Raw genomic sequence first — 27,461 nt, 5'->3', positions numbered from 1 at the left:
ATTGAGGATAAGAACAATCCTAAATGTATTTTTGATACTGTCGCAAAGCTAACTAAAAAGCAGAATTCCCCAAGAGAGGGGATGGCTTTCACTTCAGCAGTGAACTTAATGAATTTCTTCGATTAAAAGATCACGATCATTAGAAAGCAAATTAGACTCCTCTTTGAATCTGCATGTTTCTCCAAAGCTCAGTTGTCTTGAGTCTGCACAAAACTGCCAGGTCATAGGATCATTGGAGACACTCAAGTTTTTTTTATCCTGCAATGGAGACAGTCAAGTTTTTTTTTTATCCTGCAATGGACACATTCATGAAATCCACACATTCATGAAAATAGTTATGGCCTCTAAACCTTCAAGCTGCATACTGGACCCTATTCCAACTAAACTACTGAAAGAGCTACTTCCTGTGCTTGGCCCTCCAATGTTGAACATAGCACCCACAAAACACCATTCTCAAAGTCAACAGCGAAGAGAAGGCTTCGGGATGCTGGCCTTCTAGGCAGAGTTCCTCTGTCCAGTGTGTTATTTTTCCCATCTTAATCTTTTATTTTTATTGGCCAGTCTGAGACATGGCTTTTTCTTTGCAATTCTGCCTAGAAGGCCAGCATCCCGGAGTCGCCTCTTCACTGTTGACGTTGAGACTGGTGTTTTGCGCGTACTATTTAATGAATCTGCCAGTTGAGGATTGAGGCATCTGTTTCTCAAACTAGACACTAATGTACTTGTCCTCTTGCTCAGCTGTGCGCCAGGGCCTCCCACTCCTCTTTCTATTCTGGTTAGAGCCAGTTTGCCCTGTTCTGTGAAAGGAGTAGTACACAGCATTTTACGAGATCTTCTGGGGGTCCCTGAACTACAGCATTCCCTCTCTCTACATTGGTTGGCTACACTGGTGGCGGCAGAGGGATGCCTATAGGCGTTTGTGTAGAACCTTACAATGCCTAAAGTCAAGCAACATCAAGAGGTTTGGACCTCTTAGCATAATTTGCAGTGACAGCACAGATACAGTAATCTTTGGTGACAGGGACCATGGTTGAGTCTTCCCCACCACCACCCACCCTGAATTTGAAACACTGGTGTAAGAAGTGGGATAGCACCCAATTGAGTGTCTCTTGTACAAGATCCATCACCACCTCTGAACCTGAAATAAGGAACGCAAACTACTTCGAGGTCTGCCCCTCTGCTCCATAACAACAAAAATATTACTTTCGAAATTCACTGTCACAGTGAGTAATCAAGTAAAATTGTATTTCCCGCCAGTTGGCTGTTATTGCTCCCGGGAAATCCCAGACTTACAGAAGATAATGACTCGTTGTTTTCGTCATGGTCACTGTTCGAAATGTAACAATCCGGTTGTACACTCCCGGTAACCGTATACTTCCCCTGCTCTGAGTCCCCCCTCCCTGACGATTTTGTCACTTTGGTAGAGGCCGCTTTGCCTTTTTTTTCACGCCGAGCGGAGCAAGATGGCGGCTGTACTGCCGAGGACGAGGTGTAGTAGCCGCTCGGCATGAACATTTATTTTTGAAATAAATTTATTAAAATCAAACGGAAATATTTGAACGTCGGACTACAAGGGTCGTGCACTACTTCACTCCATTACAATAATCGCAATTTTTTATATGTTAAGAATTTTCTTTCTGACAACATGATCACATTGTAGTAGCTAGCTCACTAAACTAGCAAGCATAGCCAGCCTACCACCGTAGCAAACGCAGGAGAAAGTGTAGAATGGGAGAAAAGCTAGAACTCAAGCTGAAGTCGCCGGTTGGAGCAGAAGCTGCTGGCTATCCGTGGCCGTTACCAGTATACGTAAGTATTTCATCAGACCAAACAATTTGCCAGTTAACTTATAACTTGGGCAACCAAGTCAGCACTGGATTTATTAATCTATAATGTTGCTAGCTAACGATAATTCGCTAACGGTAGCTACTAGCTAATGATCCGCTTGCTAGCTAAGGTTACTTACGAAGCCACGGCAAGACATGCAGGTCAGACAGACGGCCCACCAGTGTACCATCACTGAGTTAGCATACAGTGTAGATAATACATTTTCGGAGCTATCCAGAAGCGACAAATGGGCACTTGGAGTGAAAGTAGATATTGCATTACGGTATAACGTTATCCATCCACTAAGTAGGATAGGCACCTAATGTGGCTACAGACTGAACCTAAAACCAAAAGGCTAATTAACGTTACTGTTGTAGTGTACACAAATCAGTAGACAGGACGATTTCACAAATCACACGAGAAACATTGCACACTTAGCTAACTACATCGGTTCCTCGTTTTCATAAATCTAGCTGACATTCCACGATAGGTCATTAAGTTAGCTTTAACAGTTTTATTTGACTCGCGTTATAATTCTGTCTAACATGCTGACCAGACCCCGTACAACGCGCGGATGTTGATTTTTGTCTACCCACAGAAGCGATCAGGTCACGCAGGTTGAAATATCAACTCTGAACCAACTATATTAATTTGGGGACAGGTCGAAAAGCATAAAATATTTGCCAATTTAGCTAGCTTGCTCTTGCTAGCGAATTTGTGATGAGATAAACATGGTTATTTTACCAGAAATGGACAAGTCCTCTTCCCTGACAATTAACCCACAGATAAAAGGGTAAACCAAGTTCGTTTCTAGTAATCTCTCCTCCTTCAAGCAGCTACTGCTGCTTCTTCTTTGGACTTTATATGGCAGTTGGCAACTAACTTTAAGGTGCATTACCACTACTGACTGGAGTGTGAAACAGGAATTGAGGTACAATCACCTATGTAGGTATTTGGTCCTAAAAACCAATGAGTAGATGGCACGTGGGTATATGCTCCTAAAAAACAATGAGGTGACGGGAGAGGCCGGACTTGCAGTGTCACAAATAGAACCAAGTTCTATTTTAGCGGCTGGCGACTGCGTCGCAAGCAGTGTGGGTGCAATGATTGAATAACATGTATGTGTATATTTATTTTGCAATGCTCACGCACGCAACACGGGCGGTGTGGTCAGCATGTAAAGTTAAACATTTAACAAACATTAGCTAGCTTGCAAACTTTAGCACCTGACCTACTTACTAGCACATGCATAAAAATGGGTTGGTTACCAGTAAGTTTCTTTGCTAACTACTTGCCATGTATTTATGTTAGCTAGCAAGTAATCTTTTTTACGTGTGGGTCAGACTCTGGAATGTTTTTAGCGAGACCCCAAGTGGTGTAATGTTAAAGTACTTAAGTACTTTACTTTACTAGTACTTTACTATTTATATTTTTGACAACTTTTAATTTTACTCCACTAGCGTTACATTCCTAAAGAAAATAATGTACTTTTTACTCTATACATTTTCCCTGACACCCAAAAATACTTGAGGAGTACTTAAATGCTGAACAGGACAGGAAAAGGGTCCAATTTCCGCACTTATCAAGAAAACAACCCTGCTCATCCCTACTGCTTCTGATTTGGTGGACTCACTAAACACATGCTTCATTTGTAAATTATGTCTGAATGTTGGAGTGTGCCCCTAACTATCCATAAATGTAAAAAAAATTAACATCTTGCCGCCTGGTTTCTCTAATATAAGGAATATTTTTAATTTCATCTTTATTTAACTAGGCAAGTCAGTTAAGAATATATTCTTATTTACAATGACTGCCTGACAATGACAGCCTCCTGCAGGGACGGTGGCTGAGATAATTTTTTATATTTAAAAAATATATAAATATAGGACAAAACGCACATCACGACAAGAGTCAACATAACTACATAAATCACAGTAATCACACCTGTGGGGACAGGGGCATTCTTCCTACCACACCACATGACCTTTGTTTTGGAGGTGTTTAGAACAAGGTTAAGGGTAAAGAAAGATAGTTGGACACTAAGAAAGCTTTGTTGTAGAGCGTTTAACACAACATCCTAGGAGGGACTATCATCTGCCTGAGCTATGTTGTTGATGAAAATTGAGAAGAGCATGGGGCCTAGGATTGAGCCTTGGGGTACCCCCTTGGTGACTGGCAGTGGCTGAGACAGCATATTTTCTGACTTTATACACTGCACTCTTTGAGAGAAGTAGTTCGCAAACCAGATCCCTCAGAGACACCAATACTCATTAGCCAGCCCACAAGAATGGAATGGACTACTGTATCAAAAGCTTTGGCCAATTCAATAAACATAGCAGCACAACATTGCTTAGTATCAAGGGCAATGGTGACATAATTTTGGACCTTTTAGGTTGCAGTGACACATCTATACCCTGAGTGGAAACCAGATTGCATACCAGAGAGAATACTATAGACATCAAGAAGTCCAGTCAGTTGACTATTGGCAAGTTTTTCCAACACTTTCGATAAACAGGGTAAAATAGGATTAGGCCTATAACAGTTATGATCAGCCTCATCTCCCTCTTTAAATAAATTATGAACATTGGCTGCCTTCCAAGCAATGGGAACCTCCCCAGAGAGGAGAGACAGGTTAAAAAGGTTGAATATAGGCTTGGCGATGATAGGGGCAGCAACCTTAAAGAAGAAATGGTCTAAACCATCTGACCCAGATGTTTTTGTTGGGTTAAGTTTCAGGAGCTCCTTTAGCACCTTGGACTCAGTGACTGCCTGCAGGGAGAAACTTTGTTTTGGGGAAGGGGAAAAGGAGGGAGAAGCATTGGGGATAGTCTCATTAGAAGGGGTGGGAGATGAGGAAATGTTGGCCGGGCAAGGAGGCATGGCTGAGTCAAATAGGAATCCTGACTTAATGAAGTGGTGAAATGGTTTATATTTTTACAATGGTTTATACTTTTACTTTTGGTATTAAAGTATATTTTTGAAATTACATTTACTTTTGATACATAAGTATATTTCAAATGAAATACTTTTAGACTTTTACTCAAGTAGTATTTTACTGGGTGACTCCCTTTTACTTGAGTAATTTTCTATTAAGGTATCTTTACTTTTACTCAAGTATGACAATTGGGTACTTTTTCCACTACTGGAATCCCCCCCTCTCATTTGCAATATGTGGAATTCAACTCATGTATGCATTTCATTTTGCCAAAACTTTCAGTAATGTTAGCTATAAAAAAAAGGGTTGTGGGGGTTTGTTTAGCAAAATATTGTGCAGAGAAATTACAGCCACTGTAGTAGCTAGCTGGTCTATAGCTGACTAAACTCAACACAATGGTGAATGAAGTTTCGGATGAACTCCACCAACAGAGTTGATCAGAGACCAGGTCAAAAGTATTTCCTTTTACTTATGTTGGTCCTCTGTATTTACATGCCTTTCTTTGTTTGCTGAAATCATACGTTTTAATAAAATGTTAATCAAATACAACCACCTACTGTTTCATCATTGCTGTTGCTCTAAGGGGGCAACTCAGCATGAATGTACATGTGCCAAATTAATCTCAACAAGGAAACATTTAGTGGCTGTATTTGATTAACGCTTTATTAAAAAGTATGAATTCCAGCCAACAAAGGCACGCAACTACAGAGGACAAACTTAGGTACAGGGTATGCATTTCATAATATCATTTATTTAAAATATTGACCTTGGGCGAATAGATGTAGTCGGAGCTGAATTTCACAAAGATTATTAGAAACTTCCTTCACGATGGAGTTGAATTTAGTCAGCTAGCTGGAATCCAAATGCAAATGGTTCTGCATGGTGGTCACTGCCTTTAATGACGTCTCCTGTTATTGCATAGAAAGATTGTTGCACACTCTTTGGGAATCTGGGGGATAGCTGGCGACTGGGCTTGAACCGTTTTGCAACTTGTTTGGATGAATTATTACACCCCTGCACTCATGAGACAAAGCACCTTCTGTGCCAATAGGAAGAATGAGCACATCAGAAGCTATAATTTGCAACTGCATAGAAGGAACGCTACACAATTCCCCAACTGTACTTCCTTATATTTGTGTTTCAAAAGGCAAGTTGTGGATGGCAAAAGTCTGCACCCACTATGGTTATATTTAGCTTTTCCACTGGGTCACAAGAAAACAATGAAAATTAGGGATATACCATCCAATGTCATTCCCACGTGTATCTCAAATTGTTTGATCACAAATATCCATCCCAATTTTGAAACCAGTGCAGCAAATTCAGGGAATTAGCTGAAAGAGTTGAACTTGAAACCTAGTAACAAACATAAACATCCAATACAATATTGCTAACGGAGTTTAGTCTACTCAAACATGTTTTAGTGCAGAGGCGACTACTAACAGCCAGCAGCAAGGGTGTGTTAGACTGAATACTAATTACAACTCTTTTGGGATCCAGAAATAGCCTATATAGCTTGAAGAATATATGAAGGACTAGGCTACGTTTGGGTTGTTAGATGGAAATGCCACTGAATAAACCTGTAGGGTAGGTTGAATGTGGACAATAGTCTACTGCATTCATTGGGTTTTTTAAAGCTTTTGCAGACTGGTGATCCTGGGTAGATTTTAAAAACAGTTGATTAAAAACAATGAATCAATGCTGAGTGTTCTTTATGATGTTAACACCATGTAGGGTTGGACGGTATACCGTATTTTACGATATACCGGTATGGATACACGGACCGGTTTGGGTTTTTACTTTACTTTCTATAATGCTATTTGAATGTTTGGTATGTTAAATGTGATGTAACTTCTGTTTTTATAGTTTACTTCGCTACTTGAGTCAAATTTAATTCGAGCAAACATAATTAGCTATACAGTCTGATAATACCAGTGATGGTGTAAACCTAAATCAGTATTTTGTTTGTGCAACAGTATCATTTTAATCAAAGAGGAATACATTAAGCATGAATGTTAGCTACATGAAGAATCTGAGAGAACATTAAATGTAGCCAAAAATGATAGGGTCCCCAAGTTAACACTTATCAACACTTTGGTTCCTACCCTGTCACAAAAACTCCTCCCTGGCATTTTCTTTCATTTTCATGTAAAACAACACTGTATTCAAAATGCCCACTATTTATATTCTAACTATAGAATTTGAATAAACATTCTATTTCCATGATTCCAACTGTTCACCCAAGTTTTTTGATCTAATTCGCAAGTAAATATTTGCTTAAAAATAAGGCCTATATTGTTTGCCCATATCGTGCAGCCCTAGGTAGCAGTGTGGAAATTATCTCAAATGAGTGCCTAAAATGCAGAAATGTATGACAATGCTGAAAATAAATGTTGGTTGAATTGAACAGTATAAAACCATCAGAATGGAGAAAGACCCATGGAAATCACTTAGAATGTATGTGTTAACACCTTAGGGTCACTCACTACTCATAAAGTAAATGTAGACCTTTTATTAATTAAAACATAAAATCCTGTCAAATACCATCAAACCGTCCTGTATGTTTTTTGTACCGTGATGTGGTATTTTGGCCATATCACCCAGCCCTTGGACCATTACCAAGCTTCTTTAGATTTTGCATCAATATAGTTTAAAAAAAATTGCACAACATGCTGCTGTAATATTTTAACCTATGTCGGACTTACTAGATAGAACATATGTTGAAAATATTTATCCTAGTTTGGGCCCTAGTACAACTCCAACAACACATTTGCTGGCAGATGTGAGTGTGTTTAGACCTTGCATGTGCAGCATGCCTTCAACATATCCTTTAGCTGAATGCTAAAGTTTAGCAGATTGTACAAGCGAGAACAGAAATGGAAGCAGATTAAATGGTTGTGGTTTCTCTGGTGGCTTCAAATGTGTTTCAGGTGTATTTCTCATTTTATAGTAAATTGTGGTAAGACTGTGCTAAAAAAAATGAATAACCTGAAGCAGAATTTCTCAGAACAGCACGGTGGAGTGTTGTCTGTTTGGGGCCTGTAGTGTCACTCTGGGTAATGCTCCTTTACGTCAGAGTACAGGATCTAGGCAATGCTGCTGCTGACCCAATCCTCCACAGTTGGACTCGGCTGACATCACTCCCATTACGCCAGAGACCGATAAGAGCACTGTTGCATGACTGGCCTTTTCTCAGGAAAAGGCATTTTGCAAACTGTTTAGAGCTGCTGGTGCCTCAGTTATTCTGTCGAAGTTGGTGTCTTGATATCATAAATATAGACTTAAATATCATAGGCATGTCCTGTACTGAGTAACGTGGCAGCCAGTGTTCATTATCTGTATGTGTGGAGTCTCAGCACTGTTTTCAATAAGGACCTAGACAATTCCTCAATATGCACTTTGAGGACATGAAGGGGCGTTAAATAAGAGTAGGATTACAACACACTTGATTCTACTTGAGTCTCCAAATCACATGCCCTTGATGTTTCATTGTGGCTATTTTTGCACAGTTTGATCTATGGAAGAGGACTGTAATGACGCTTGAGCAGACTACTTCAGTTACTGTGCAATATGTCACTATTCAGATGAAGTTGTATTAATAATGCCGCCCACTGCTCTCCACCACAAAAGATACATCACACATATTCCAGTACTTCTGACTCCCGAAGTGCAACCCAAAACGCCCCATTCACCCACAGATAAACAGCGCACACTGTGCTCTTGTGTTGTGCAGTGAACAACAACAGAGTTGTGATATATGCTGCCTGCGTGTCTCACCACATCGACGCTGTTACCACCACATGCTTGAATACTCTTTCTCTCACACATCCAGTCACCATCTGCAGATTTAAATCATCTGTAACTGGTTCCATATGATGTAACTGATATCCATATGATCTTGGTGCTTTAACTAAAGCCAGAATGCCTTTAAATAAGACACTACTTGAATCAATGTCATATTGCCTAGTTTGTGTTGTCGATAGCCTAGCTAATGGTGTTCATGTGTTCCTCTCAAGTGTGTTTTGAAGTTCAACTTTGTAACAAGCGAATCACTCCTTAGACAAACCATGTGACCTGTGTTATCAGTGAATAGGATAAAACAGACAGGCATGTATAAGGCACTTCCACCTGCCTCCCTCACCTACTGAACAACATGCGGGTGACAACGGATACTGATAAGGACAATAAGTCACTGGACCATAGTCCAAAGCTTTAGCAGCCTGTCACCATGTTCTAGGACAGGCAGCGCTTTGAAGAAAAGGCTTTTGACGGAGTCCGTTATCTTTCTCTGTGGTAATGATATCACTGTTGCACACGGTTAGTTATATGATTATTGGCCGTTAGTAATGCGTAGGGAAGCAGGCGTTATGCCCGGCCGGCTGTGTGTCATGGTGGGGTGAAGAGAGCGTGAGAGGGAGGGAGTGGGTGGTTGCATCAGTTCCGTCGTGTGCCCACAGCAGGGGGTCAGGAGAAGCGGAGGAGAAGAGAGAGTGTGGGATTGGCTGAGAGCTCCTATCTCTCCTACGCTCTCTTTCTCTTAGCCAGAGTTTATTTTTAGCACCACAGTGGGTGTTGCTGCGTGCCGTCTGTGTGAGCGGCAGGAACACCCCCCTCTCGCCGCCTCCGCACACACTGCTGTCAGTCTGGGACTAGCGCGTTAACCCTCGTTTTGGCTGCATGTATTCTGTGATGGTTGCATTACTAGGCTATTCATAGCAGCGTTTGCTCCTCTTGTGAAACGCTTTGCCTTCCTTGTGGCGGGAGATTTTATTTCATACCCTCTGTGGTGCTATAATCTCAGGCCTGGTGTTATTGGCAGCGGTGCCATGGCGGGAGTTGTGGCGCTGTTGAGCGGAAAGCGCTGAGCCTAGTAACTGGAGGCTGCTACTGTGCCAAAACCAATCCAGCTGAAAGCAGCTGGGCCTGGCTGACTGGAGGTTGCTCTCTACCTTCCCTCACTCCCACCCTCCTTCCCTCCGTCCGAGCCCCTCCCAGGCCCGGTGCCGGAGCAGGACACAGAAAGTGGGTCACTGGGTCAGCTCAGGCTGCCAGCAGCCAGTGTGACTGAAATCCTGCAGTTCCTCCCATGCTGCAGCAGTGCTCTGACAAAACTCAGCTATCCTAAGTGATAGTGCTTCACATGCTCACAGTCTCCCAGACCATATCCAGTTAGAGAATGTCAGCTTGATAACAGTGATACACTCAGTGGTGTCTCCTGAATTGTTATGCTGGCAGTCATACTACGTGCGTCACACTAACGACTATGGTTTGCGCTGTGTGTGGATTATTAGGTAATTGAGTGCTGCTGGCCTTATCTGACCCGGCGGTCTGAACTCGTGTTGGTAGCTGGTAGCATATTTGTGTTCATTTTTGGGATATCCTTATTTAGTTTTTGGTTGCTGCCAGTCTGTTATATACTGCAGTAAGGCAGTCTTTTTATTGCCTGTCAAGAAATGCTTTTTGCATAAACAAATTGTACTGAGAGTACTCAATCTCTCTTCTCTCCTGTGTTCACTTTCTGTTTTCAGGACAAACACCACGATGCTGCTCATGAAATCATTGAGACCATTCGGTAAGTAACTAGTACCTTTCTCCTAAATCTCAAAAGCATGGTGCAGTGAGTGACTGCACTTCTTGGCTGAGTTAGATTAGATCAAAGTGAACTCACCATGTGTTGACCATTGTTCCCAGGTGGGTGTGTGAGGAGATCCCAGACCTTAAGCTGGCCATGGAGAACTATGTCCTCATCGACTACGACACCAAGAGGTGAGCCGAGGGTCAGACGATGAGGAACGAGGATTATGAGGCTGTTCTGAAGCACAGTCTAACACCATAGTAACATAACACTTAGACATCCAGAGTATTAACCAAATGGACCTCCCCTCCACTTCACATTTGAAGGATAATTATTCCCAGAAGGTAATAAAGATATTAATGGCAGCGATGCTAATTTAGAAATATTTTTGTTTCCCGTGGCGGCAGCCCAAAAGAGATGAGAAGGAGTCACGTAGAGGGATGGCAAACTGATATGCAATTAGCATTCCTGTGTCCAGGGTGCTGGACAAACTCACAAACATCAGCACAGACAAAGTCATGGGCTGTTGGTTTCTTGTCATACGATGTTGATGTTATTTCTTTATTTCTATGTGTGTTGTTACAGCTTCGAGAGTATGCAGAGACTTTGTGACAAATACAATAGAGCCATTGACAGCATCCACCAGCTGGTAAGTTGGAATATCTCCAGATGACTTGCGTCGAAAGCTTATTTGTCCACACATTAATTCAAACAGACGTCTTTCTTGTAGACGAATTGTCACCGTGGGTTAAACCTAGCTCACTTGAGCCCAGCAATATGTTTATATCCTAGCTATGTAATATACTCATTCTAAACCTCTTGTCCCATATGTGTGTCACAGTGGAAAGGCACAACTCCTCCCCTGAAGTTGAACAAGCGGCCGTCCAATGGGCTGCTTAGACACATCCTGCAGCAGGTGTACAACCACTCGGTCACGGACCCCGAGAAGCTCAACAACTATGAGCCCTTCTCCCCCGAGGTGTACGGCGAGACCTCCTTCGACCTGGTGGCCCAGATCATCAACGAGATGGAGATGATGGAGGATGACACCTTCGTAGACCTCGGCAGCGGTCTGTGTTTGTTTACGACGTCGATGTTTACTTCTGAATGAGATAACCAGTCTTAATGTGTGTCTCTGTGTGTTGATGTGGGATGTGTCTAAATGAGCAGGTTGGTGCTATTTTTGACTCGCAATTATCTGTAATTGCAGGGGTGGGACAAGTGGTGCTGCAGGTTGCCGCAGCAACAAACTGTAAACACTACTTTGGTGTGGAGAAGGCAGACATTCCAGCCACTTATGCTGAGGTAAGTTTCCACATCTAGCTTAAGAGTCTTGGTTATCTTGATGATTGTCAGTCAACGGAGAAGGAACAGATTTTTAGAACGACTAGTGTTTGCGGTTTGCCTTTCAGTCTATGGATAAAGAATTTAAGAGGTGGATGAAGTGGTATGGGAAGAAGCACGGGGACTACACGGTATGTGGTATTCTGTTGTCATGACAGACGTGTGTCACTCACAAATTGTCCCTGAGTAATCGATGTGCAACTCATGTTCCTCTTTATTTCATTTTAAAGCTGGAGAGGGGGGATTTCCTGTCTGAAGTGTGGAAGGACAGGATCGCCAACACAAGGTGCATTACCTCTATGTACACTGGATGATACCACTGTGTATTTACACACATCTGAACATGAAGAGAAACATCAGCACAGCTTCAACTCTAAATCTTTTTCTTCCTCTTCCTCCCTTCCTCCTGTTCCCTGTTTGTCTAGCAGTGTTATTTTTGTGAACAACTTTGCCTTTGGTCCAGAAGTGGATCACCAGCTGAAGGAGCGCTTTGCTAACATGAAGGAAGGTAGGTAGAAAATGGCCCTTTTGTTACCCAGTGTCAAGGACACCCTACCGTATTGTTGTTACAGCGAATGAGGAACCTGGGATCATTTCAATATGTCATTGATTCAGCTGCTTTCATGCATGCTGTAGCTTAATGGCAGCTGTGTCAACTCCACACACTTCACCTCTGACACCTCAGCTGTGTGACCTCCACATGACCCCGTCTTTTAAAAGACAGATATGAGAGGATGATCTATGCTACCATTGATAATGTATAGCAGACACACGCAGATCAATGGTTTGATCTAGGACTCATTATAGATCAGTGTTTGTTGTTTTCTTTTAATCTGTCAATTTCAAACAACCTCTTGTGAAGTGCCTTCATGAAAAGTTCATCTTTGTTTCTCTCTCTTAGGTGCGAAAATTGTATCATCAAAACCTTTTGCACCTCTAAATTTTAGAATCAACAGTCGAAACTTGAGTGGTAAGTCTTCATCATGGAACAAGTTTATGTTCTGGGCAGACCCCGGAAATGGAACTGCAGAAATGTCAACAGAATTATGTAGATAATGTTATTAACATCTGTCTGTCTGATTCAAAACTAAAAGTTGCAAATTTTTTTCTTTTTAATCAGAGTTGAAGTATTTAGCATCAATTATAGTGCATCTTGGGTAATTTCCCTTGCAACGCTCCGATGTTGCTATGTTCAACCTTGGTTACATTTGTTGCACACCGGTGTTTGTCGTTTCGCCAGCTCAAATAAGACGTTGCCTTCACTGATCGAGATGAACCCCGAAATGAGGAAATACTTTTGGTCATGCAGTGTATGTGGACACCTGCTCATCGAACATCTCATTCCACAATTATGGCATTAATATGGAGTTGGTCCACCTTTTGCTGCTATAGCAGCCTCCACTCTTCTTTACACCACTCGCTTGGCATTGCGCATAGTGATCTTAGGCTTGTGTGCGGCTACTCGGCCATGGAAACCTATTTCATGAAGCTCCCAACGAACAGTTAATGTGCTGAAGTTGCTTCCAGAGGCAGTTTGGAACTCGGTAGTGAGTGTTGCAACCGAGGACAGACGATGTTAACGAGCTTCAGCACTCTGCTGTCCCGTTCTGTAAGCTTGTGTGGCCTACCACTTTGTGGCTGAGTCGTTGTTTCTCCTAGACGTTTCCACTTCACAATAACAGCACTTAAAGTTGACCTGGACAGATCTAGCAGGGCAGAAATTTGAGGAACTGACTTGTTGGAAAGGTGGCATCCTATGACGGCGCCACGTTGAAAGCCACTGAGCTCTTCAGTAAGGCCATTCTACTGCCGATGTTTGTCTATGGAGATTGTATGGCTGTGAGCTCGATTTTATGTCTGTGAGCATCAAGTGTGGCTGAAATAGCCAAATCCACTCATTTGAGGGGTTTACCACATACATCAATTTAGTATGTTTCAACTTCTTATCTTGTATTATTTGGGAATTTATCCGGTGCATGCGTTTTCTTTCTGCAAGCATGGACAACAGAAGTGTAACAATTGTATCCAAGATATAACATGGCAACATCATGTTAAGGTTTACCCAAATGACCCAAAATGCTACTTTTAAAAATGTATAATATTTAATTAATGTGTAACTTTTATAAGTTGGAGAACACAAAATGATGGGTCACACATTATTTGGATAGTCCGGATAGTCCTTCTGTAGATGCTCTACAGATGGTCATACCAATAACAAACTATCTGTTGATAAGCAACTGCTTGTTAGGATTAGGGTTAGTACATAGTTAGTTAAAATGTTACTGATAGTCTATCCTAATGTAGCAGGCATAAAATAAACGCTATAAACTTTACTGAACAGAAACATAAACGCAACATGTAAAGTGTTGGTCCCATGTTTCATGAGCTGAAATAAAATATCCCAGAAGTGTTCCATATGCACAAAACGCTTATTTCTCTGGTAGCATCCCTGTTATTGAGCATTTGTCATTTGCCAAGATAATCTACCTACCTGACAGGTGAGGTTGATTAAACCGCATGATTATTACACAGGTGCACCTTGTGCTGGGGACAATAAAAGACCACTCTAAAATGTGCAGTTTTGTCACACAACCCACAGATCTAAAGGTTTGAGGGAGTGTGCAATTGGCGTACTGACTGCAGGACTGGCCACCACAGCTGTTGCCAAATAATTTAATGTAAATTTTTCTACCATAAAAGGCCTCCAACATTGTTTTAGAGAGTTTGGCAGTACGTCCAGCCGGCCTCAACCTCAGACCACGTGTAACCACTCCAGCCCAGGACCTCCACATCTGGCTTGTTCACCTGCGGGATCGTCTGAGACCAGCCACCCGGACAGCGGATGAAACTGGGTTTGCAAAACCAAAGAATTTCTGCACAAATTGTCAGAATCTGTCTCAGGGAAGCTCATCTGCATGCTCGTCTTCCTCAACAGGGTCTTGACCTGACTGCAGTTAGGCGACGTAAATGACTTCAGTTGGCAAATGCTCACCTTCAATGGCCGCTGGAGAAGTGTGCTCTTCACGATGAATCCCTGTTTCATTGTGAAGAGCAGATGGCAGACGTGTATGGTGTCGTGTGGGTGAGCAGTTTACTAATGTCAACGTTGTGAGCAAAGTGCCCAATGGTGGCAGTGGGGTTATGGTATGGGCAGGCATAAGCTACGGACAACGGACAAAAATGTGTTTTATCGATGGAAATTTGAATGCACAGAGATACCGTGACAAGATCCTGATGCCCATTGTCATGCCAAACATCCGCCGTCATCACCTCGTGTATCAGCATAATAATGCATGGCCCCATGTCGCAAGGATCCGTACTAAATGTCCCACTTCTTTCATGGCCTGTACTGACCAGACATGTCACCCATTGAGCATGTTTGGGATGTTCTAGATCGACGTGTACGACAGCGAGTTCCAGTTCCCTCCCATATCGAGCAACTTCTCACAGCCATTGAATAGGAGTTGGACAACATTCCACAGGCCACAATCAACAGCCTGGTCAACTCTGTCGGGCTGCATGAGTCAAATGGTGGTCACACCAGATACTGACTGGTTTTCTGATCCACGCCTCTACCTTTTAGGTAGAGGTATCTGTGACCAACTGTATTCCCAGTCATGTGAAATCCATAGATTAGGAGCTAACGATTTCCTTATATGAACTGTAACTCAGTCAGTCGTTGAAATTGTTGCATGCTGCATTTCATACTGGTCTTGACGATAAGAAGAAAAGACTGGGGAGGTTCTCTTCTGCACCGTTCAACCAATTCAGTAAATATGGAGGAGTTAAGATGGAGTGTGGCTTTGTTAATGTCTCACTCCATTTCCCATGAGAACCAAACCATCCAGGTGTTGGGAACTCGGGAGAGGCTCCTGATAGTCTGAAGATGTAGAGAATCTACAGATGGACTGTCCAAATAAACTGTTACCAAATGATGTTGACATTTTGCATTTCCGCTTCCTACCTGGGACACAACACCTTTTCTGAGATCTTTTTTTGGTGGGTGGCCCTTGGACAACATATCCTAGTGTGTATTTCAATGAACTAAAACATTTTGTTGATTTCCTTTGTTTCTCCCTAAAGACATTGGCACAATAATGAGAGTCGTTGAGCTGTCTCCGTTGAGGGGTTCAGTGTCCTGGACAGGGAAGCCAGTTTCCTACTACCTTCATACAATAGACCGCACCATAGTGAGTCCTGCTCTCCTCTTTTATACTCACAAAACGTCTTCTCTGTCCCACACACAATGTTGCAATGGTAGTTGCTCCATTTAAAGAAGGGTAACCTTGAACTGAACGAATGGCCCACGCTTCAAAGGTCTCCATCAGTTCATCTGTCCTTATTCTGTATGTGTATCAAATACCATGGTAAATAACAAACCCACGTGATATTTTCTGACAATGCGTACGGTAGCAGTACTCAGAACATGTTTAGTCGGCCATATCCCTGCAGGAAACAACTGCAACTGCTGGTATAGCCCTGCAGTGGACAGAGGAGATGTGGTACAGCGACAGGTGATGGAGCAACCAGCATTCCTACTACATGTTGTACCATGAGTGTTTTCGACTTGTTTAGAAACACTAAAAACAAGACTTAGTACATTTTTTGCAAATAGTTAGCCTAACTGCAAGCAGAAAGTCTGTTGTTGGAGGGCATATTTTGCCAATATAACCTAGAATATGCTCTCTGTTTTGAATATGTTTTGATACTTGTCTATACCGGCCCGTAACAGTCTGCTTAAAAACTTAGCCAGTTGTTTCACTTGCTCATTCGAGCAATGAGACAGTTCTCAGTGCTTGAATGCGCAAGTGAAACAACTGACTGTTTTGAATGTATCCATTCACTTGAGGCAGTGGAAATGGTGAGGTCATCGCTGCATTGTTTCTGTATCCCCCCACTCACATGCACGTGTTGGAGGGCTTATGGATAGTGTCACACAAGGTGACTGCACTAAAGAGAGAGAGGGGAGAGTGTGACCTCTGCTGTCTTCGCCTCTGTGTCCATGTGCAGTACTTGATACTTTCTTTTCTTTTTCAGCTTGAAAACTATTTTCATAGTCTCAAAAATCCTAAACTCAGGGTAAGCTTCTTTTTGTTCCTTTGGTCACTGTATTATTTTATGTTGCCCACAGAGTATGTGTAATGACAATCTTAGTCACTTCCGGATTGTCTTTGCAGTTGCACCCAGTTTATATGCCCTCCTGAACTATTCACATGGTAAAACAACACTAAGATGCTCCTATGTGTTTTTAGGAGGAGCAAGAAGCAGCTAGGCGTCGACAAGAAAAGAACAGTAAAGACAGTAAAAACACCACCCCAACCAAGGCAAAGGAGCACAAGGTAAGTCCCTTTATCGTCTTTCACGTCTCTATGCTCAGAGTGGTGATCTCATCAGGAGAAGAACTTTGGTTTGTTTTCACGCTGGCCTCTCCCTGTCTCAGGATTCCTGCGGCGAGGATGAGCAACCGAGGCTATTGGCAGTCGTGAAGGCGTCACCCAAACCCCGCCGCGCCAAACTCCTCAGCAAAGGCCGCAAGCTGAGCGCTCGGAAGCGCGGGCGTCCCAAGAAGGCTGCCGTGACTGCAGCCGAACGCAAGAGCAAGAAGAGCCAGAGTGCCCTGGAGCTGCTGCACGCCAAGACCATCTCTGCAGCACCCCCTCAGGGTGAGCCACCTGCTCACTCTCACACACACACACACACACACACACACTCCTACCCAGGGCTGAGTCCATATACCCTTGTGCATTTCTGTTTATTTAGCCTTAAACTCTTCATTTTGATCAATGTTTGTTTAGTTGACTTTCCTTGTTGTTTCTACAGATGCATACAGGTCACCTCAAAGTCCCCTCTACCAGCTACCTCCCAAAGTTCAGCACTATGCGTCTGGGCAACTGCTGCTGGGCCCCACTCCTCCTGGCCTACAACAGCTTCTAGGTGAGCCTCGCTACCCTGACCCCACCCTTCCTTATCACACAGACCTGTCTATTAGTCACAGCCAGCAGAGCTGAAGGCCAGTCCTCTCTGTCTCTCCCCCCACAGACAACATTAAAGTCCAGTACCTCCAGTTCATGACCTACATGAAGACACCTCAGTACCACAATCACCTGCAGCAAGTCCTGGAGCAGGAGAAGGTAAATAGAATGTCCAAATCACTCAATCCAATGCAAATAATCCATGTGACAACAGTATCGCCACCTCGTTAAAGAGTAATAGATGATATCATAAATTAAATTACTGCATTCAGATTCACTCCCTCAGGCTCAAACTTCAACTCTCAACCCTCCCTTTATCAGTCATGTTGAAGGAGACTAACCCACTGGGAATGTTGCCTCTGCTTTAGTCTCAACCTCTAAAGCTTTTCTCTTTTGTTCTTCCTTCCCTCTTCCTCCATCTCTCCTCCACCTCTGCAGCTAAAACACAGCGAGCTCTCTGGGCAGGCGGAGCAGCTGCAGACTGTGTGTCAGACCCACAAAGAGAAGATCAAAGGCCTCTTCCACACCAAACTGGATGAGGTAGGCAGATAACGTGGTGAATGTCTAATGAAACCAGCTGGTAATGAGAAACCAATGTTGGGAGAGTACTCGATCGCCAAACATCTTACCCTGTCTTTGTGTTCCCCTCAGCTGGGAGTGAAGGCCCTAACTGTGGAGGACCTGCTGCAGGCCCAGAAGGAGATCTCCGCCCACAACCATCAGCTGAAGGAGCAGACCAAGCAGCTGGAGAGAGACATGATCGAGCTGAGGGACCACAGCCTGCTCCTGGTGAGACAACCTCGCTACTCCTGAGTGTCATCTCTCTGGCCCTTTTCACATTGGGGTTGATCTGCGTGTTGGGCATTCTGTCAGACATATAGCCAGAGACTTGCAACTCACTAACTATAACGGTCTGTTTCAGTTGAAGTCTCGGTGTGAAGAGCTGAAGCTGGACTGGAGCTCTCTGTGTCTTGAGAGCCTGCTGAAGGAGAAGCAGGCCCTACGCAGACAGATCTCCGAAAAACAGCGGCACTGTCTCGAGTTACAGGTACACACCTCTGTGCCCCTTCCTCTCTGTTCCACCTATCTCTACCGACAAACTTAGAAGTAGTGGAGGAATCGGTCATCTACTGTTGTTGTGAAGCATAGTTTTTGTTAGCAAAGTGATGTTCCTATTCCTTACCTTGTGTAACGGCTCCCCCTGGTGTTGGTTCTCAGATCAGCATCGTGGAGCTGGAGAAGAGTCAGAGACAACAGGAGCTGCTCCAGCTCAAGTCCTACAGTCCCTGTGAGGATTCCCCTTACCGTAAGGGCCTCCCTCGCCCTACCCTGGACCACGACACCCCCAAACTGAGCCTGGTCGTGGCCGGCCTCAGCCCCGAACTGTCCATCAACGGCACCGCCTCGCCCTGCTTCGACAGGAGGGCCACCAAGGGAGAGCTCCTCTCCCGCTACCTGCCCATCTCGCCTGACGACGAGATTGTGCCCCCCACCCCGGACGCCCGGCACAGGCAGCTGGGTCACCCCCTCCCTGACTACACCCGCTTCTCCCCAGCCAAGATCGCCCTGCGCAGACACCTGAACCAGGACTCTAGTACTGCACACTTCAGAGGCTTGGGCTTCACTGGTCTCAGGTAGAGTCCTGCACGGGTCCGTTTTTTGGAGCCGCACCCGCCCCGCGCTGGCCACATCAATTCGGAGCCTCACCCGATATCCGACATCAGGACAGATTTTTCTCCGCAACCTGACCCATCCGCGTAGAATTGTTCCGAGAAGCGATCCGTGACCCGCCAAAATAACATCGACAACTAACAGAGTTGTAGACAATTCCCATTCCCTGCATGAATTCATTTGTGTCTATTTATGTCTATTAAAAATGTTTATAAAAGGAAACTATGCACAATGCGATGCGGCACATTGACAACTCAAATCGCTTTGAAAAAGAGCTTTCTAAGTAACCTCCTTATCTAATGTAAGTCTATAGCCAACACAACAAAACAATACCTTTACATTGAGTATTGTTTCGATAATCAAGTAGTTGAATTGAAACTTAAATGAATATTTCCCAGAATCAAATAGGCTACATTTATTTAGTAGGCTATTGGCAACTCAAACTATTACCAGCCGCACAGGTGTAAAATTTCCTGCGTATGGTCTAAATGCACGAAAGCCTGAATTTATGTAATAATTAACTGACAGTTAACTGAATTATTGTTAACAAACACCTGCTTGCACTTTTGCAGGCTGTGCATCCATCTACTGGGTTGTTGTCCTCCTTGTCCACAATGACTCCAAAAGCCTTCCAAAACCGAGGATTTCACTCGTGCAGCACCTGTTTCCACGATGGTGTATTCATCATAACCTTTCTTTTTATTTCTCCTGTTACGTTAACCAACCATACGTTGCCAATGTATCGTTGTGTGGCAGAAGGGAACATAAGCTCTCTGCACGTGGACAAATTAGGAACGTTTCAGCACCACACAACAAATGGACAGTTCCTGCTCCACTCTCTCGCTGCATGGCTGGTAGCCTAGGCTGTGTCTGCCTCACCACTCACATAGCCTAATTGAATTCACCAGACACAATTTAACAGAACAAGCTCCAAAAAAATATTATCTTGATTTAAAACGTTAAACGCAATATAATTGTTCTGAACCGCGAGCCGACCCGCTGGTTGAAAGAATGTTTTCATTCCACCCGCCAGCAGATTTTATTTTTTCTTTTTTTCGGATCAACCGCGAGGAACCGTGGGTATCCGACCCGATGCAGGACTCTAGTCTCAGGTTAGTTATCAACAGACTGACATAGTAGATTGTCCTGAAAACATGGAGATGTGTTCCATGTTTGTTGAGGACAGTATTCCTGACTGTTTTTCTACTCCTGCAGGGGGGATATGGGCGCCATCACCTCTCCACTAGGCGCTAAACTGAGCTGCCTGTCTCCCAACTCATCAGACAGTCAGCAGAACAACATACTCAGGAGTGCTGAGAGGGTAACTGTCTGTCCTCTCTGTCCACACACTGACACACAGCCTACCCTGTTGATTCACACACAGTATGTACTCAGTCTGTCTGACTGGTGTGTGTGTGTGTGTGTGTGTGTGATGTCCAGGGGGGTAAGGAGAAGAGTCCAGCAGGGGGTCCGGGTGAAGCCATCACCAGCCTGCCCATCAGTATCCCCCTCAGCACAGTGCACCCCAGCAAACTCCCTGTTAGCATCCCCCTGGCCAGTGTGGTGCTGCCCAGCCGAGCAGAGAGACTGGTGGGTACATATGGCTCCTATAACTCTGGCTTAGAGCAGTGGTTCCCAAACTTTTTCACTCTGGACAGTTGATCTGGATATTTCTGACAAGTTATAAATACTGTAGCTCACGAAGGTCTGCAATGACTGACATGACACGAGGGAAACTGTTGATTTACTATCCAATTTCGAAGTTGTACCTTGTGCATTCTACGATTACAACTTTCCAAAGTAAGTTGAAAGGCCGACTGACTTTGGGAACCACTGGCTTAGAGAATGGCAGGGCTACAGGTAGCTTTCCGACTGGGTAGTAACGTCCTGTTTGCTGTAATAAACCACTGTGTTGATTCAAGCGCTCTGTGTTTGTTTTTGTAGAGGAGCACACCGAGTCCTGTGTCCCAGACAGGCCAGACCAACGGTAAGCAGTCCCAAATACACTCTATATCATCCATTGAATCCTGCATGTGTTGAGACATATCATGACTGACCAGTGTCCAACCCCCTCTGTCCTTCTTCAGGGTACTCCTCTAGCTTAGGGCTGATGAACGGAGGCTCTCACTCTGAGGAACAGGACGGGGCTGCCCCCTCCCCTCCCCCTCATGGTGCCCCTCCAATGGGACCAACACAAGGCCACAGCCCCCCCCTCAGCACCGGAGGGGTCCTCCAGTATGCTGACGGCACCCCCAGAATCCTCCCTGAGGACAGGGCCGAGCGCCAGGGCGAGTCTGACTCTGAGCCCCAGGACAGCGAGTCCAGACGCCGCATGTTCTTCTCTTCTTCCTCTTCATCGTCTTCCTCCTCCTCTGGGGGCGCCGCTTCTCGCCTCCGCCTCGGCTCGGCCAGACAGAGCCAGCATCACCTAGGTAGCCACAGTAACCACAACAACCACCACCACTCGCCGGGCTCCCAACACACAAACTCTCACGGCCATGGGTCTCAGGAGGAACGCAAGCGTGGGAGGAGGAAGCGAAGCTCAACGGGGGCTCAACCTGCCAGTGGCTCCCCAAAGAGGAAGTCCTTTCCTGGGCTCAGCTCCACCAATCACCCATCAGGATCCCCACTCAACATCAACACCATGGTGAGTCAAGCTACGTTCAGGTTGCTTCCCTGTTCTTTAAAACGTGGTACACGGCTTCAATGGCTAAGTTGGTTGCAATGCAGTACTTGCTACAAGAGTTGTTGGATTCCTATCTAGGCCCTACTGAATACATATTTTAACTGTAGGCTAAAGATGCACAATGTACAAATCTCTCCACCAATTCTTGGTTTCTAAAATTCTAAGTTCTCCTAATTTCAGTTTGTATGACAAAACAAGGAAGTATAGAGTAGACAATAATTGTACCATCCAAACCACTGTGAAGTATCTTTTCCATTACCAAAAATGTGTTTTTCAGCTTTTTGAAGCTGGTGTGCAAAACCGAAAGTAAGATGCAAAAACAAAACTTAAAAACGGAAGCATAGAACAGATCTACCGCTTCTTAGACTTGTTTTCTTTGAGAATGACAGATCTATAACTCATATTTCTTTGTGAATTTTGTCAGGTCGACCAAAAGGGTACATATTGTAGCTTTAGGGTTAGGGCAGGGTTTCCCGAACTCGGTCCTTGGGACTTGAATGGGGGCGCATGTAGTTGTTTTTGCCTAAACACACAGCTGATTCAAATGATCAAAGATTGATGATTAGTTGATTATTTGAATCAGCTGTGTAGTGTTAGGGCAAAAACCAAAACGTGCCACACTTGGGGTCCCGAGGACCGAGTTTGGGAAACCCTGGGTTAGGGCTCATGTATCACTCCAGTGTTAATCTGCTAAATTGTAATTATTCGCTCCTATGGCCTATTTATTGCCTGCCTACCTCATGCCTTTTGCACACACTGTATATAGACTTTCTTTTTTTCTACTGTGTCATTGACTTGTTTATTGTGTTATTGGCTTGTTAATTGTTTACTCAATGTGTAACTCTGTGTTGTTGTCTGTGTCACACTGCGTTGCTTTATCTTGGCCAGGTCGCAGTTAAATGAGAACTTGTTCTCAACTAGCCTACCTGGTTAAATAAAGGTAGGGGGAAAAAAGGGCTAACCCTGTTTTCTGTGTTTGTCGTGTCAGGTGAACAACATTAACCAGCCTCTGGAGATCGCTGCCATCTCTTCCCCGGAGCAGTCTGGATGTAGCCCCTGTGGTCCAGACATGGACCAGCCCCCTGTATTGAAGCGAGAACGCCCTCTGGAGATGAATGGCTCAGGATGCTACTCCTCCGCACCCAGCTCTGATGATGACTCTGGCTACCCCGCGGACAGCTCCAGCTCAAGGTATAGTAAACGGTGAAGCAAAAAAATAACGTGTGGTTGCACACTCATTTCTACAGAACAGTACGTTTTGAAGTTGAATTTTCTTGTATTTGTCTTGTTTTAGAATTGAAAGGAAGATTGCCACTATTTCCTTGGAGAGCAGAGATGGACCAGGCAGACCAGGGGACAGGGAGCGCGGTAAGGAACATCCCATAATGTGACTGCTGAAGCCTGCATAATTAACATGATATCACTGTCTGCTATCTACTGTGCTTTTTCTTGTGCTCTTTTTAAAATAAAATAAAATTCTCTATTGGGTTAACAGGAAGGAAGTCAGGAGGCAGCAGCAGTAACAGCACAGGAAGTGAGGTCTCCTCTTCATCTTCCTCCTCATCCAACAGCAAGTGGAAATCCACCTTCTCCCCCATCTCTGACCTCAAGCAGCCCCTGTCCGAGGTGAGGCAGGGGGGCTCCCCCTTTGGCACAGGGAGAGAGCCGCGGGGCCTGGGCACGGGTACGGACTCAGACTCTGATCACAAACCGCAGCAGCAGAGGAGGGGGTGCGAGGGGGCCGGGGGCGAGCCCTCAGGGTTTCAGGACATCCCCCTTAACCCCTTCCTTAGCCAGGAGTCTGGGGGCCGGCCGGGGGCAGGGGCCCAGGGAGGAAGCAGCTCTGAGAGGCAGGCCATGCCCAAACAGAAGCCCCGGGGTGAGTGGGAGCTGAAGACATCCAGCAGCATGGGCAACAGCCAGAATCTCTTCATCTCTGCAGCCGTCAGCGGGGGTATCCTGAGCGGTAAGGTAGGGGGCAGCCCTGTATCTTCAGCCTCAGGGGCCTCTGTGGGACATTACCTGGGCCTTGGGGGCGCCTCTGTCCTCCAGTCCCTGTTCGGAACCCAGACGTCCGGAACCTCTGTGAGCGGGGCCCCGCGCCTGGTCAACGGACACTCTTCCCTGGGGAGCTTCTCCAGCGCTGGGCTGGCAGGTGAGGCCCACTGACACACCCACTCTAACCAGTCTCCTTCCATTCAGCAACACTATTGGGTATGGTTTGGGGTAGACTGAGATCAGAGTCCTCAGATTGGGTGTGTTAGACAGTGGTACAGAGGAAGTCAATCGGAGAGGCCTACTGATGGACACAGGTAAGTGGGAGCCCTGTCCTGCTGCCTGTCTGAACGCCCTTGCTGCTTTGCTTTGCCATGGACTGGCTGAACAGATGCTGAGTTGGACACCCTTGGAAAATGCCTAACATTTTGAAGAGAGCAGATCTTAAGAATGATATACTTGGCCACGGGCATGGATAATGCCCTTCAATCTGTATACTGTGATATAGCCTACAATTGTCTGTGTTGGTTAGCTATACTGTAATACTCTGAAGTATTTACAAATTACAGTGATTATTAATTAATTAAAGGAACTTGATCTGCATTTTCTTTGGGTGTTGGTGTTAATGCTGCTGGTCATGTGTGTGTAATTCAGAGACGTTTCACTATGATTAGACTTGTTTTATTTGCACAAAACATTTAGTTAATTTCAGAGGAACGGCCTTTGGTCTATAACAGCTGATTCAGTCGACCCTTTTATAGTGACATGTCTCTGTCTGCTTTCTGTGTGCCTGTCTGTAAGACTCGCTTGGCGCTATACAAATCCTGGCTGAGTGTCTCTCTCTCTGTGTCCTCCCCCATCTCTCCGTCTCTCGCTGTTTAATCCACAGGCATGTTTCACCACGTGGTGCCCTCAGTGTCCTCCCATCAGTTTGGGGCTGCGCTGCCAGCCTCAGGAGGCCTCAGCTCTCTGCTCAGTCTGTCCTCCTCCCAGCAGCACCAACATCCTGCCCCCCAGTCAGGCTCCTCCTTCCTGGCCTCTGTATCCTCCTCCCTCCCCCTCTCCCATTCCCAGCACAGCCGCACCCAAACAGTGCTGCACACCCCTCCACCCCCCACGCTCTCCCTGCCCCCCCCACCACCATATCTCAACGTCTCCTCCTCCTCAGTCTCGTCCTCTGACCCCAGTCCCTCGTCTCGCTCTGAGGCCTTCCCCTCTTCTCTCCAGCAACAGAGAGTACAGTCCTCTCTCTCGGTCTCCTCCTCCTCTGCTTCTGTCTCCTCCTCTTCTTCACCTTCCTCTCGTAGCTTCACAGTGCACTACCCCCCTCATCTGCCCCCTCCAACCCAGGCCAGTAGCTCAGGAGGTGGGGTCAGCATGTGGAGGACTCTGGGCTTGCCTGCTTCCTACACGTCGTCCTCTCAGCACCCTGGCTCCCGGCCTAGATAGGGCATAGGGTGAGGGGCGGGTGGGGGATGTGGTAGGGGGGTGTGGGTCAATCAGAGGGATAAGAGGAAGAGACTGGTAGGGAGAGACACACAGACAACCTGGTTTTCCTGTGCTTCCAAAGCTGCTATTCAGTTCTAACAAGGTGAGTTATACTCCTCTTTCCCGCTGGGGCCACCAATACGAAAAATGTATGATGCATGACGCTTTGGCTAAAAGTAGCTTTGGAGAAAATTGGCTTTGGATAAAAGCGTCTGCTAAATGGCATTTATCATTATTGTAGGTTTGTGAATAAATCATAACAATACCTGTTATAATCTAAACATTTATTTTTGGTGCTTTTTAACTCTGACAAATCCACTCTTCAGGAGCAGTCTCCTGTCCTGCTTTTATATATGCTAATTGCCAGCATTTGGTTTTGACCCTGGCTCTTTCCTCTGCCTGGCAGGTAACTGAAGAATATCTACCTCAACCCAACGTAACCTATGCAAATGGACAGGTGTGGACCAATGGACAATACTATCTCACTCGTGCTCCTAAGCCTGCTAAACCGCCACTGTACTGGGACTCAACACACACACACACACACACACAGAGCTGAGCACACATACACACACTGCTTCGGCAACTCACGCTGACACATACTCGCAGCATGGCGTCCTGAGCAGAGTTGAGCGGTCACGGGGGTGTTTGTGTTGTGGGTTGAGGCTGATAGTAATCACTGGGTTGTGTTCATCCCATCCTTAATGAATTGGTATGCTGCCTACTCGTAACATTATAGTGACACATGAAACGCACTGTTTCCATGGCAGTAACTTGTCACCATGTAACGTGGTGCTAATAAGACTTACTAAATATACATAGTTATTTGTTAAAGACTCAATTCACACATTTGACTACAGAAGAAGTCAGTCAGCAGTGTAGTTTTACATATCACTGGTGCCGTTATATTAGTAAAGGCAGACAGTGTGTACAGTGGGAGATTCGTGTGGGTCTGTCATCCTAGTAGACAGCACTCTCCTCTTCTGTCATTATCTGACCACCGGGTGCTATGTTAGACCTCACCCTCCACGCACACCATCACACACACACGCTAGACCAGTCTAACCCAGCTCTGATCAGGACTAGGGACCATGCAGCTGTGCCTCACTGCATCTCTAGCACCCTGCTACCTAACCTTGAACCCTGATCATTTGTTCAGTCAATGAAATATAATTTGAACACATTAGCTTTTGGCTAAGTATAAAACAGGGGGAAGCTGTTTGTTCAAATGCACTGGGTAACATATCTGTGTACCCTGTGACAATGTCCCTGGTGCAGGGACAGCACTATAGTCAGCCGTCAGCCCAGAGTAAAAGGTTCTTAGTTATATTGGTGTAATTATGGTCCGTGTCAAGTCAAGGGATCATTCATGTGAATAACTTTTGTGTCTGGACATGAAATGGTAGGCACAGAGGTTCTCATTCACTTAAGTGCTGCCGGCTGAGCTGTGCGTCAACACATGCATGATGTGAACAGCAGAAGGACTGGAGGATAGAAAGCGGAAACAGGATTCAGTTACTGAGACAGTCCGTTTATAATCACTACTTATAGAGCCAGCTGGAGTGCTAGGGGCGTAGGGACCCGCAACGCAATGTGCATTCTTCACAAGTAGGAATCTCAACTACCCTTAATCTAAGCTTCTTTGTTAGGTTTTTATATCCCTGCCGAAACACTGATATGATGAAAATGCAGGTGTAATTTTGGGACTCAAATGTTGTTTGTGTTGTATTCAGGCAAGTCTCTGGAGTCATATCTCACTGAGTTCACAGGGTAGAAATGCTGTCTGTACGTGTCACCTTTTGTCCACTAACACTGTAGTGGCGCTTTCTGCAGCCACTTCAACCTGCACACACTGATATACAAACACCGCTCACACACTGATATACAAACACCGCTCACACACTGATATACAAACACCGCTCACACACTGATACACAAACACCGCTCACACACTGATACACAAACACCGCT

The 27,461-nt window shown here is 45.0% G+C and overlaps 1 protein-coding gene across 4 annotated transcripts; it reads left to right on the top strand.

The window, feature by feature from the left end:
* The first annotated feature begins 1,333 nt into the window (after positions 1-1,333).
* LOC110524305 (histone-lysine N-methyltransferase, H3 lysine-79 specific) lies at positions 1,334-27,461 on the top strand. 4 transcript variants are annotated; one of them, XM_021603829.2, is made up of 29 exons: positions 1,334-1,809; positions 10,288-10,331; positions 10,451-10,525; positions 10,920-10,983; positions 11,176-11,404; positions 11,545-11,639; positions 11,747-11,809; positions 11,909-11,964; positions 12,104-12,186; positions 12,580-12,648; positions 15,762-15,868; positions 16,716-16,757; positions 16,931-17,017; positions 17,119-17,341; positions 17,499-17,612; positions 17,718-17,809; positions 18,089-18,190; positions 18,302-18,439; positions 18,573-18,698; positions 18,869-19,284; positions 20,537-20,642; positions 20,762-20,911; positions 21,266-21,308; positions 21,409-21,968; positions 22,996-23,198; positions 23,302-23,375; positions 23,503-24,162; positions 24,892-25,593; positions 25,897-27,461. In XM_021603829.2, exons 1-28 carry the CDS (start codon positions 1,729-1,731, stop codon positions 25,449-25,451), a joined length of 4,662 nt encoding a protein of 1,553 aa, XP_021459504.2. In that variant the 5' UTR covers positions 1,334-1,728; the 3' UTR covers positions 25,452-25,593; positions 25,897-27,461. The 4 variants fall into 4 exon arrangements, with proteins under 4 accessions (XP_021459504.2, XP_021459505.2, XP_021459506.2 ...); XM_021603830.2 differs by having other exon boundaries at positions 1,335-1,809; positions 12,107-12,186; XM_021603831.2 differs by lacking the exon at positions 24,892-25,593 and having other exon boundaries at positions 1,336-1,809.

This window comes from Oncorhynchus mykiss, chromosome 5 (genome assembly GCF_013265735.2).
Source record: "Oncorhynchus mykiss isolate Arlee chromosome 5, USDA_OmykA_1.1, whole genome shotgun sequence".
Lineage (NCBI taxonomy): Eukaryota > Metazoa > Chordata > Actinopteri > Salmoniformes > Salmonidae > Oncorhynchus > Oncorhynchus mykiss.
This window is presented reverse-complemented; position numbering and strand designations above follow the sequence as displayed.

What these genes read in the sequence shown, in the direction of transcription:
- LOC110524305 (XM_021603829.2), top strand. Translation starts at nt 1,729, where the DNA reads ATGGGAGAAAAGCTAGAACTCAAGCTGAAGTCGCCGGTTGGAGCAGAA. An exon ending in TCAAAAATCCTAAACTCAGG is followed by an intron (nt 16,758 to 16,930) that starts GTAAGCTTCTTT and finishes ATGTGTTTTTAG; the next exon opens with GAGGAGCAAGAAGCAGCTAG. An exon ending in TACTCAGGAGTGCTGAGAGG is followed by an intron (nt 20,643 to 20,761) that starts GTAACTGTCTGT and finishes TGTGATGTCCAG; the next exon opens with GGGGGTAAGGAGAAGAGTCC.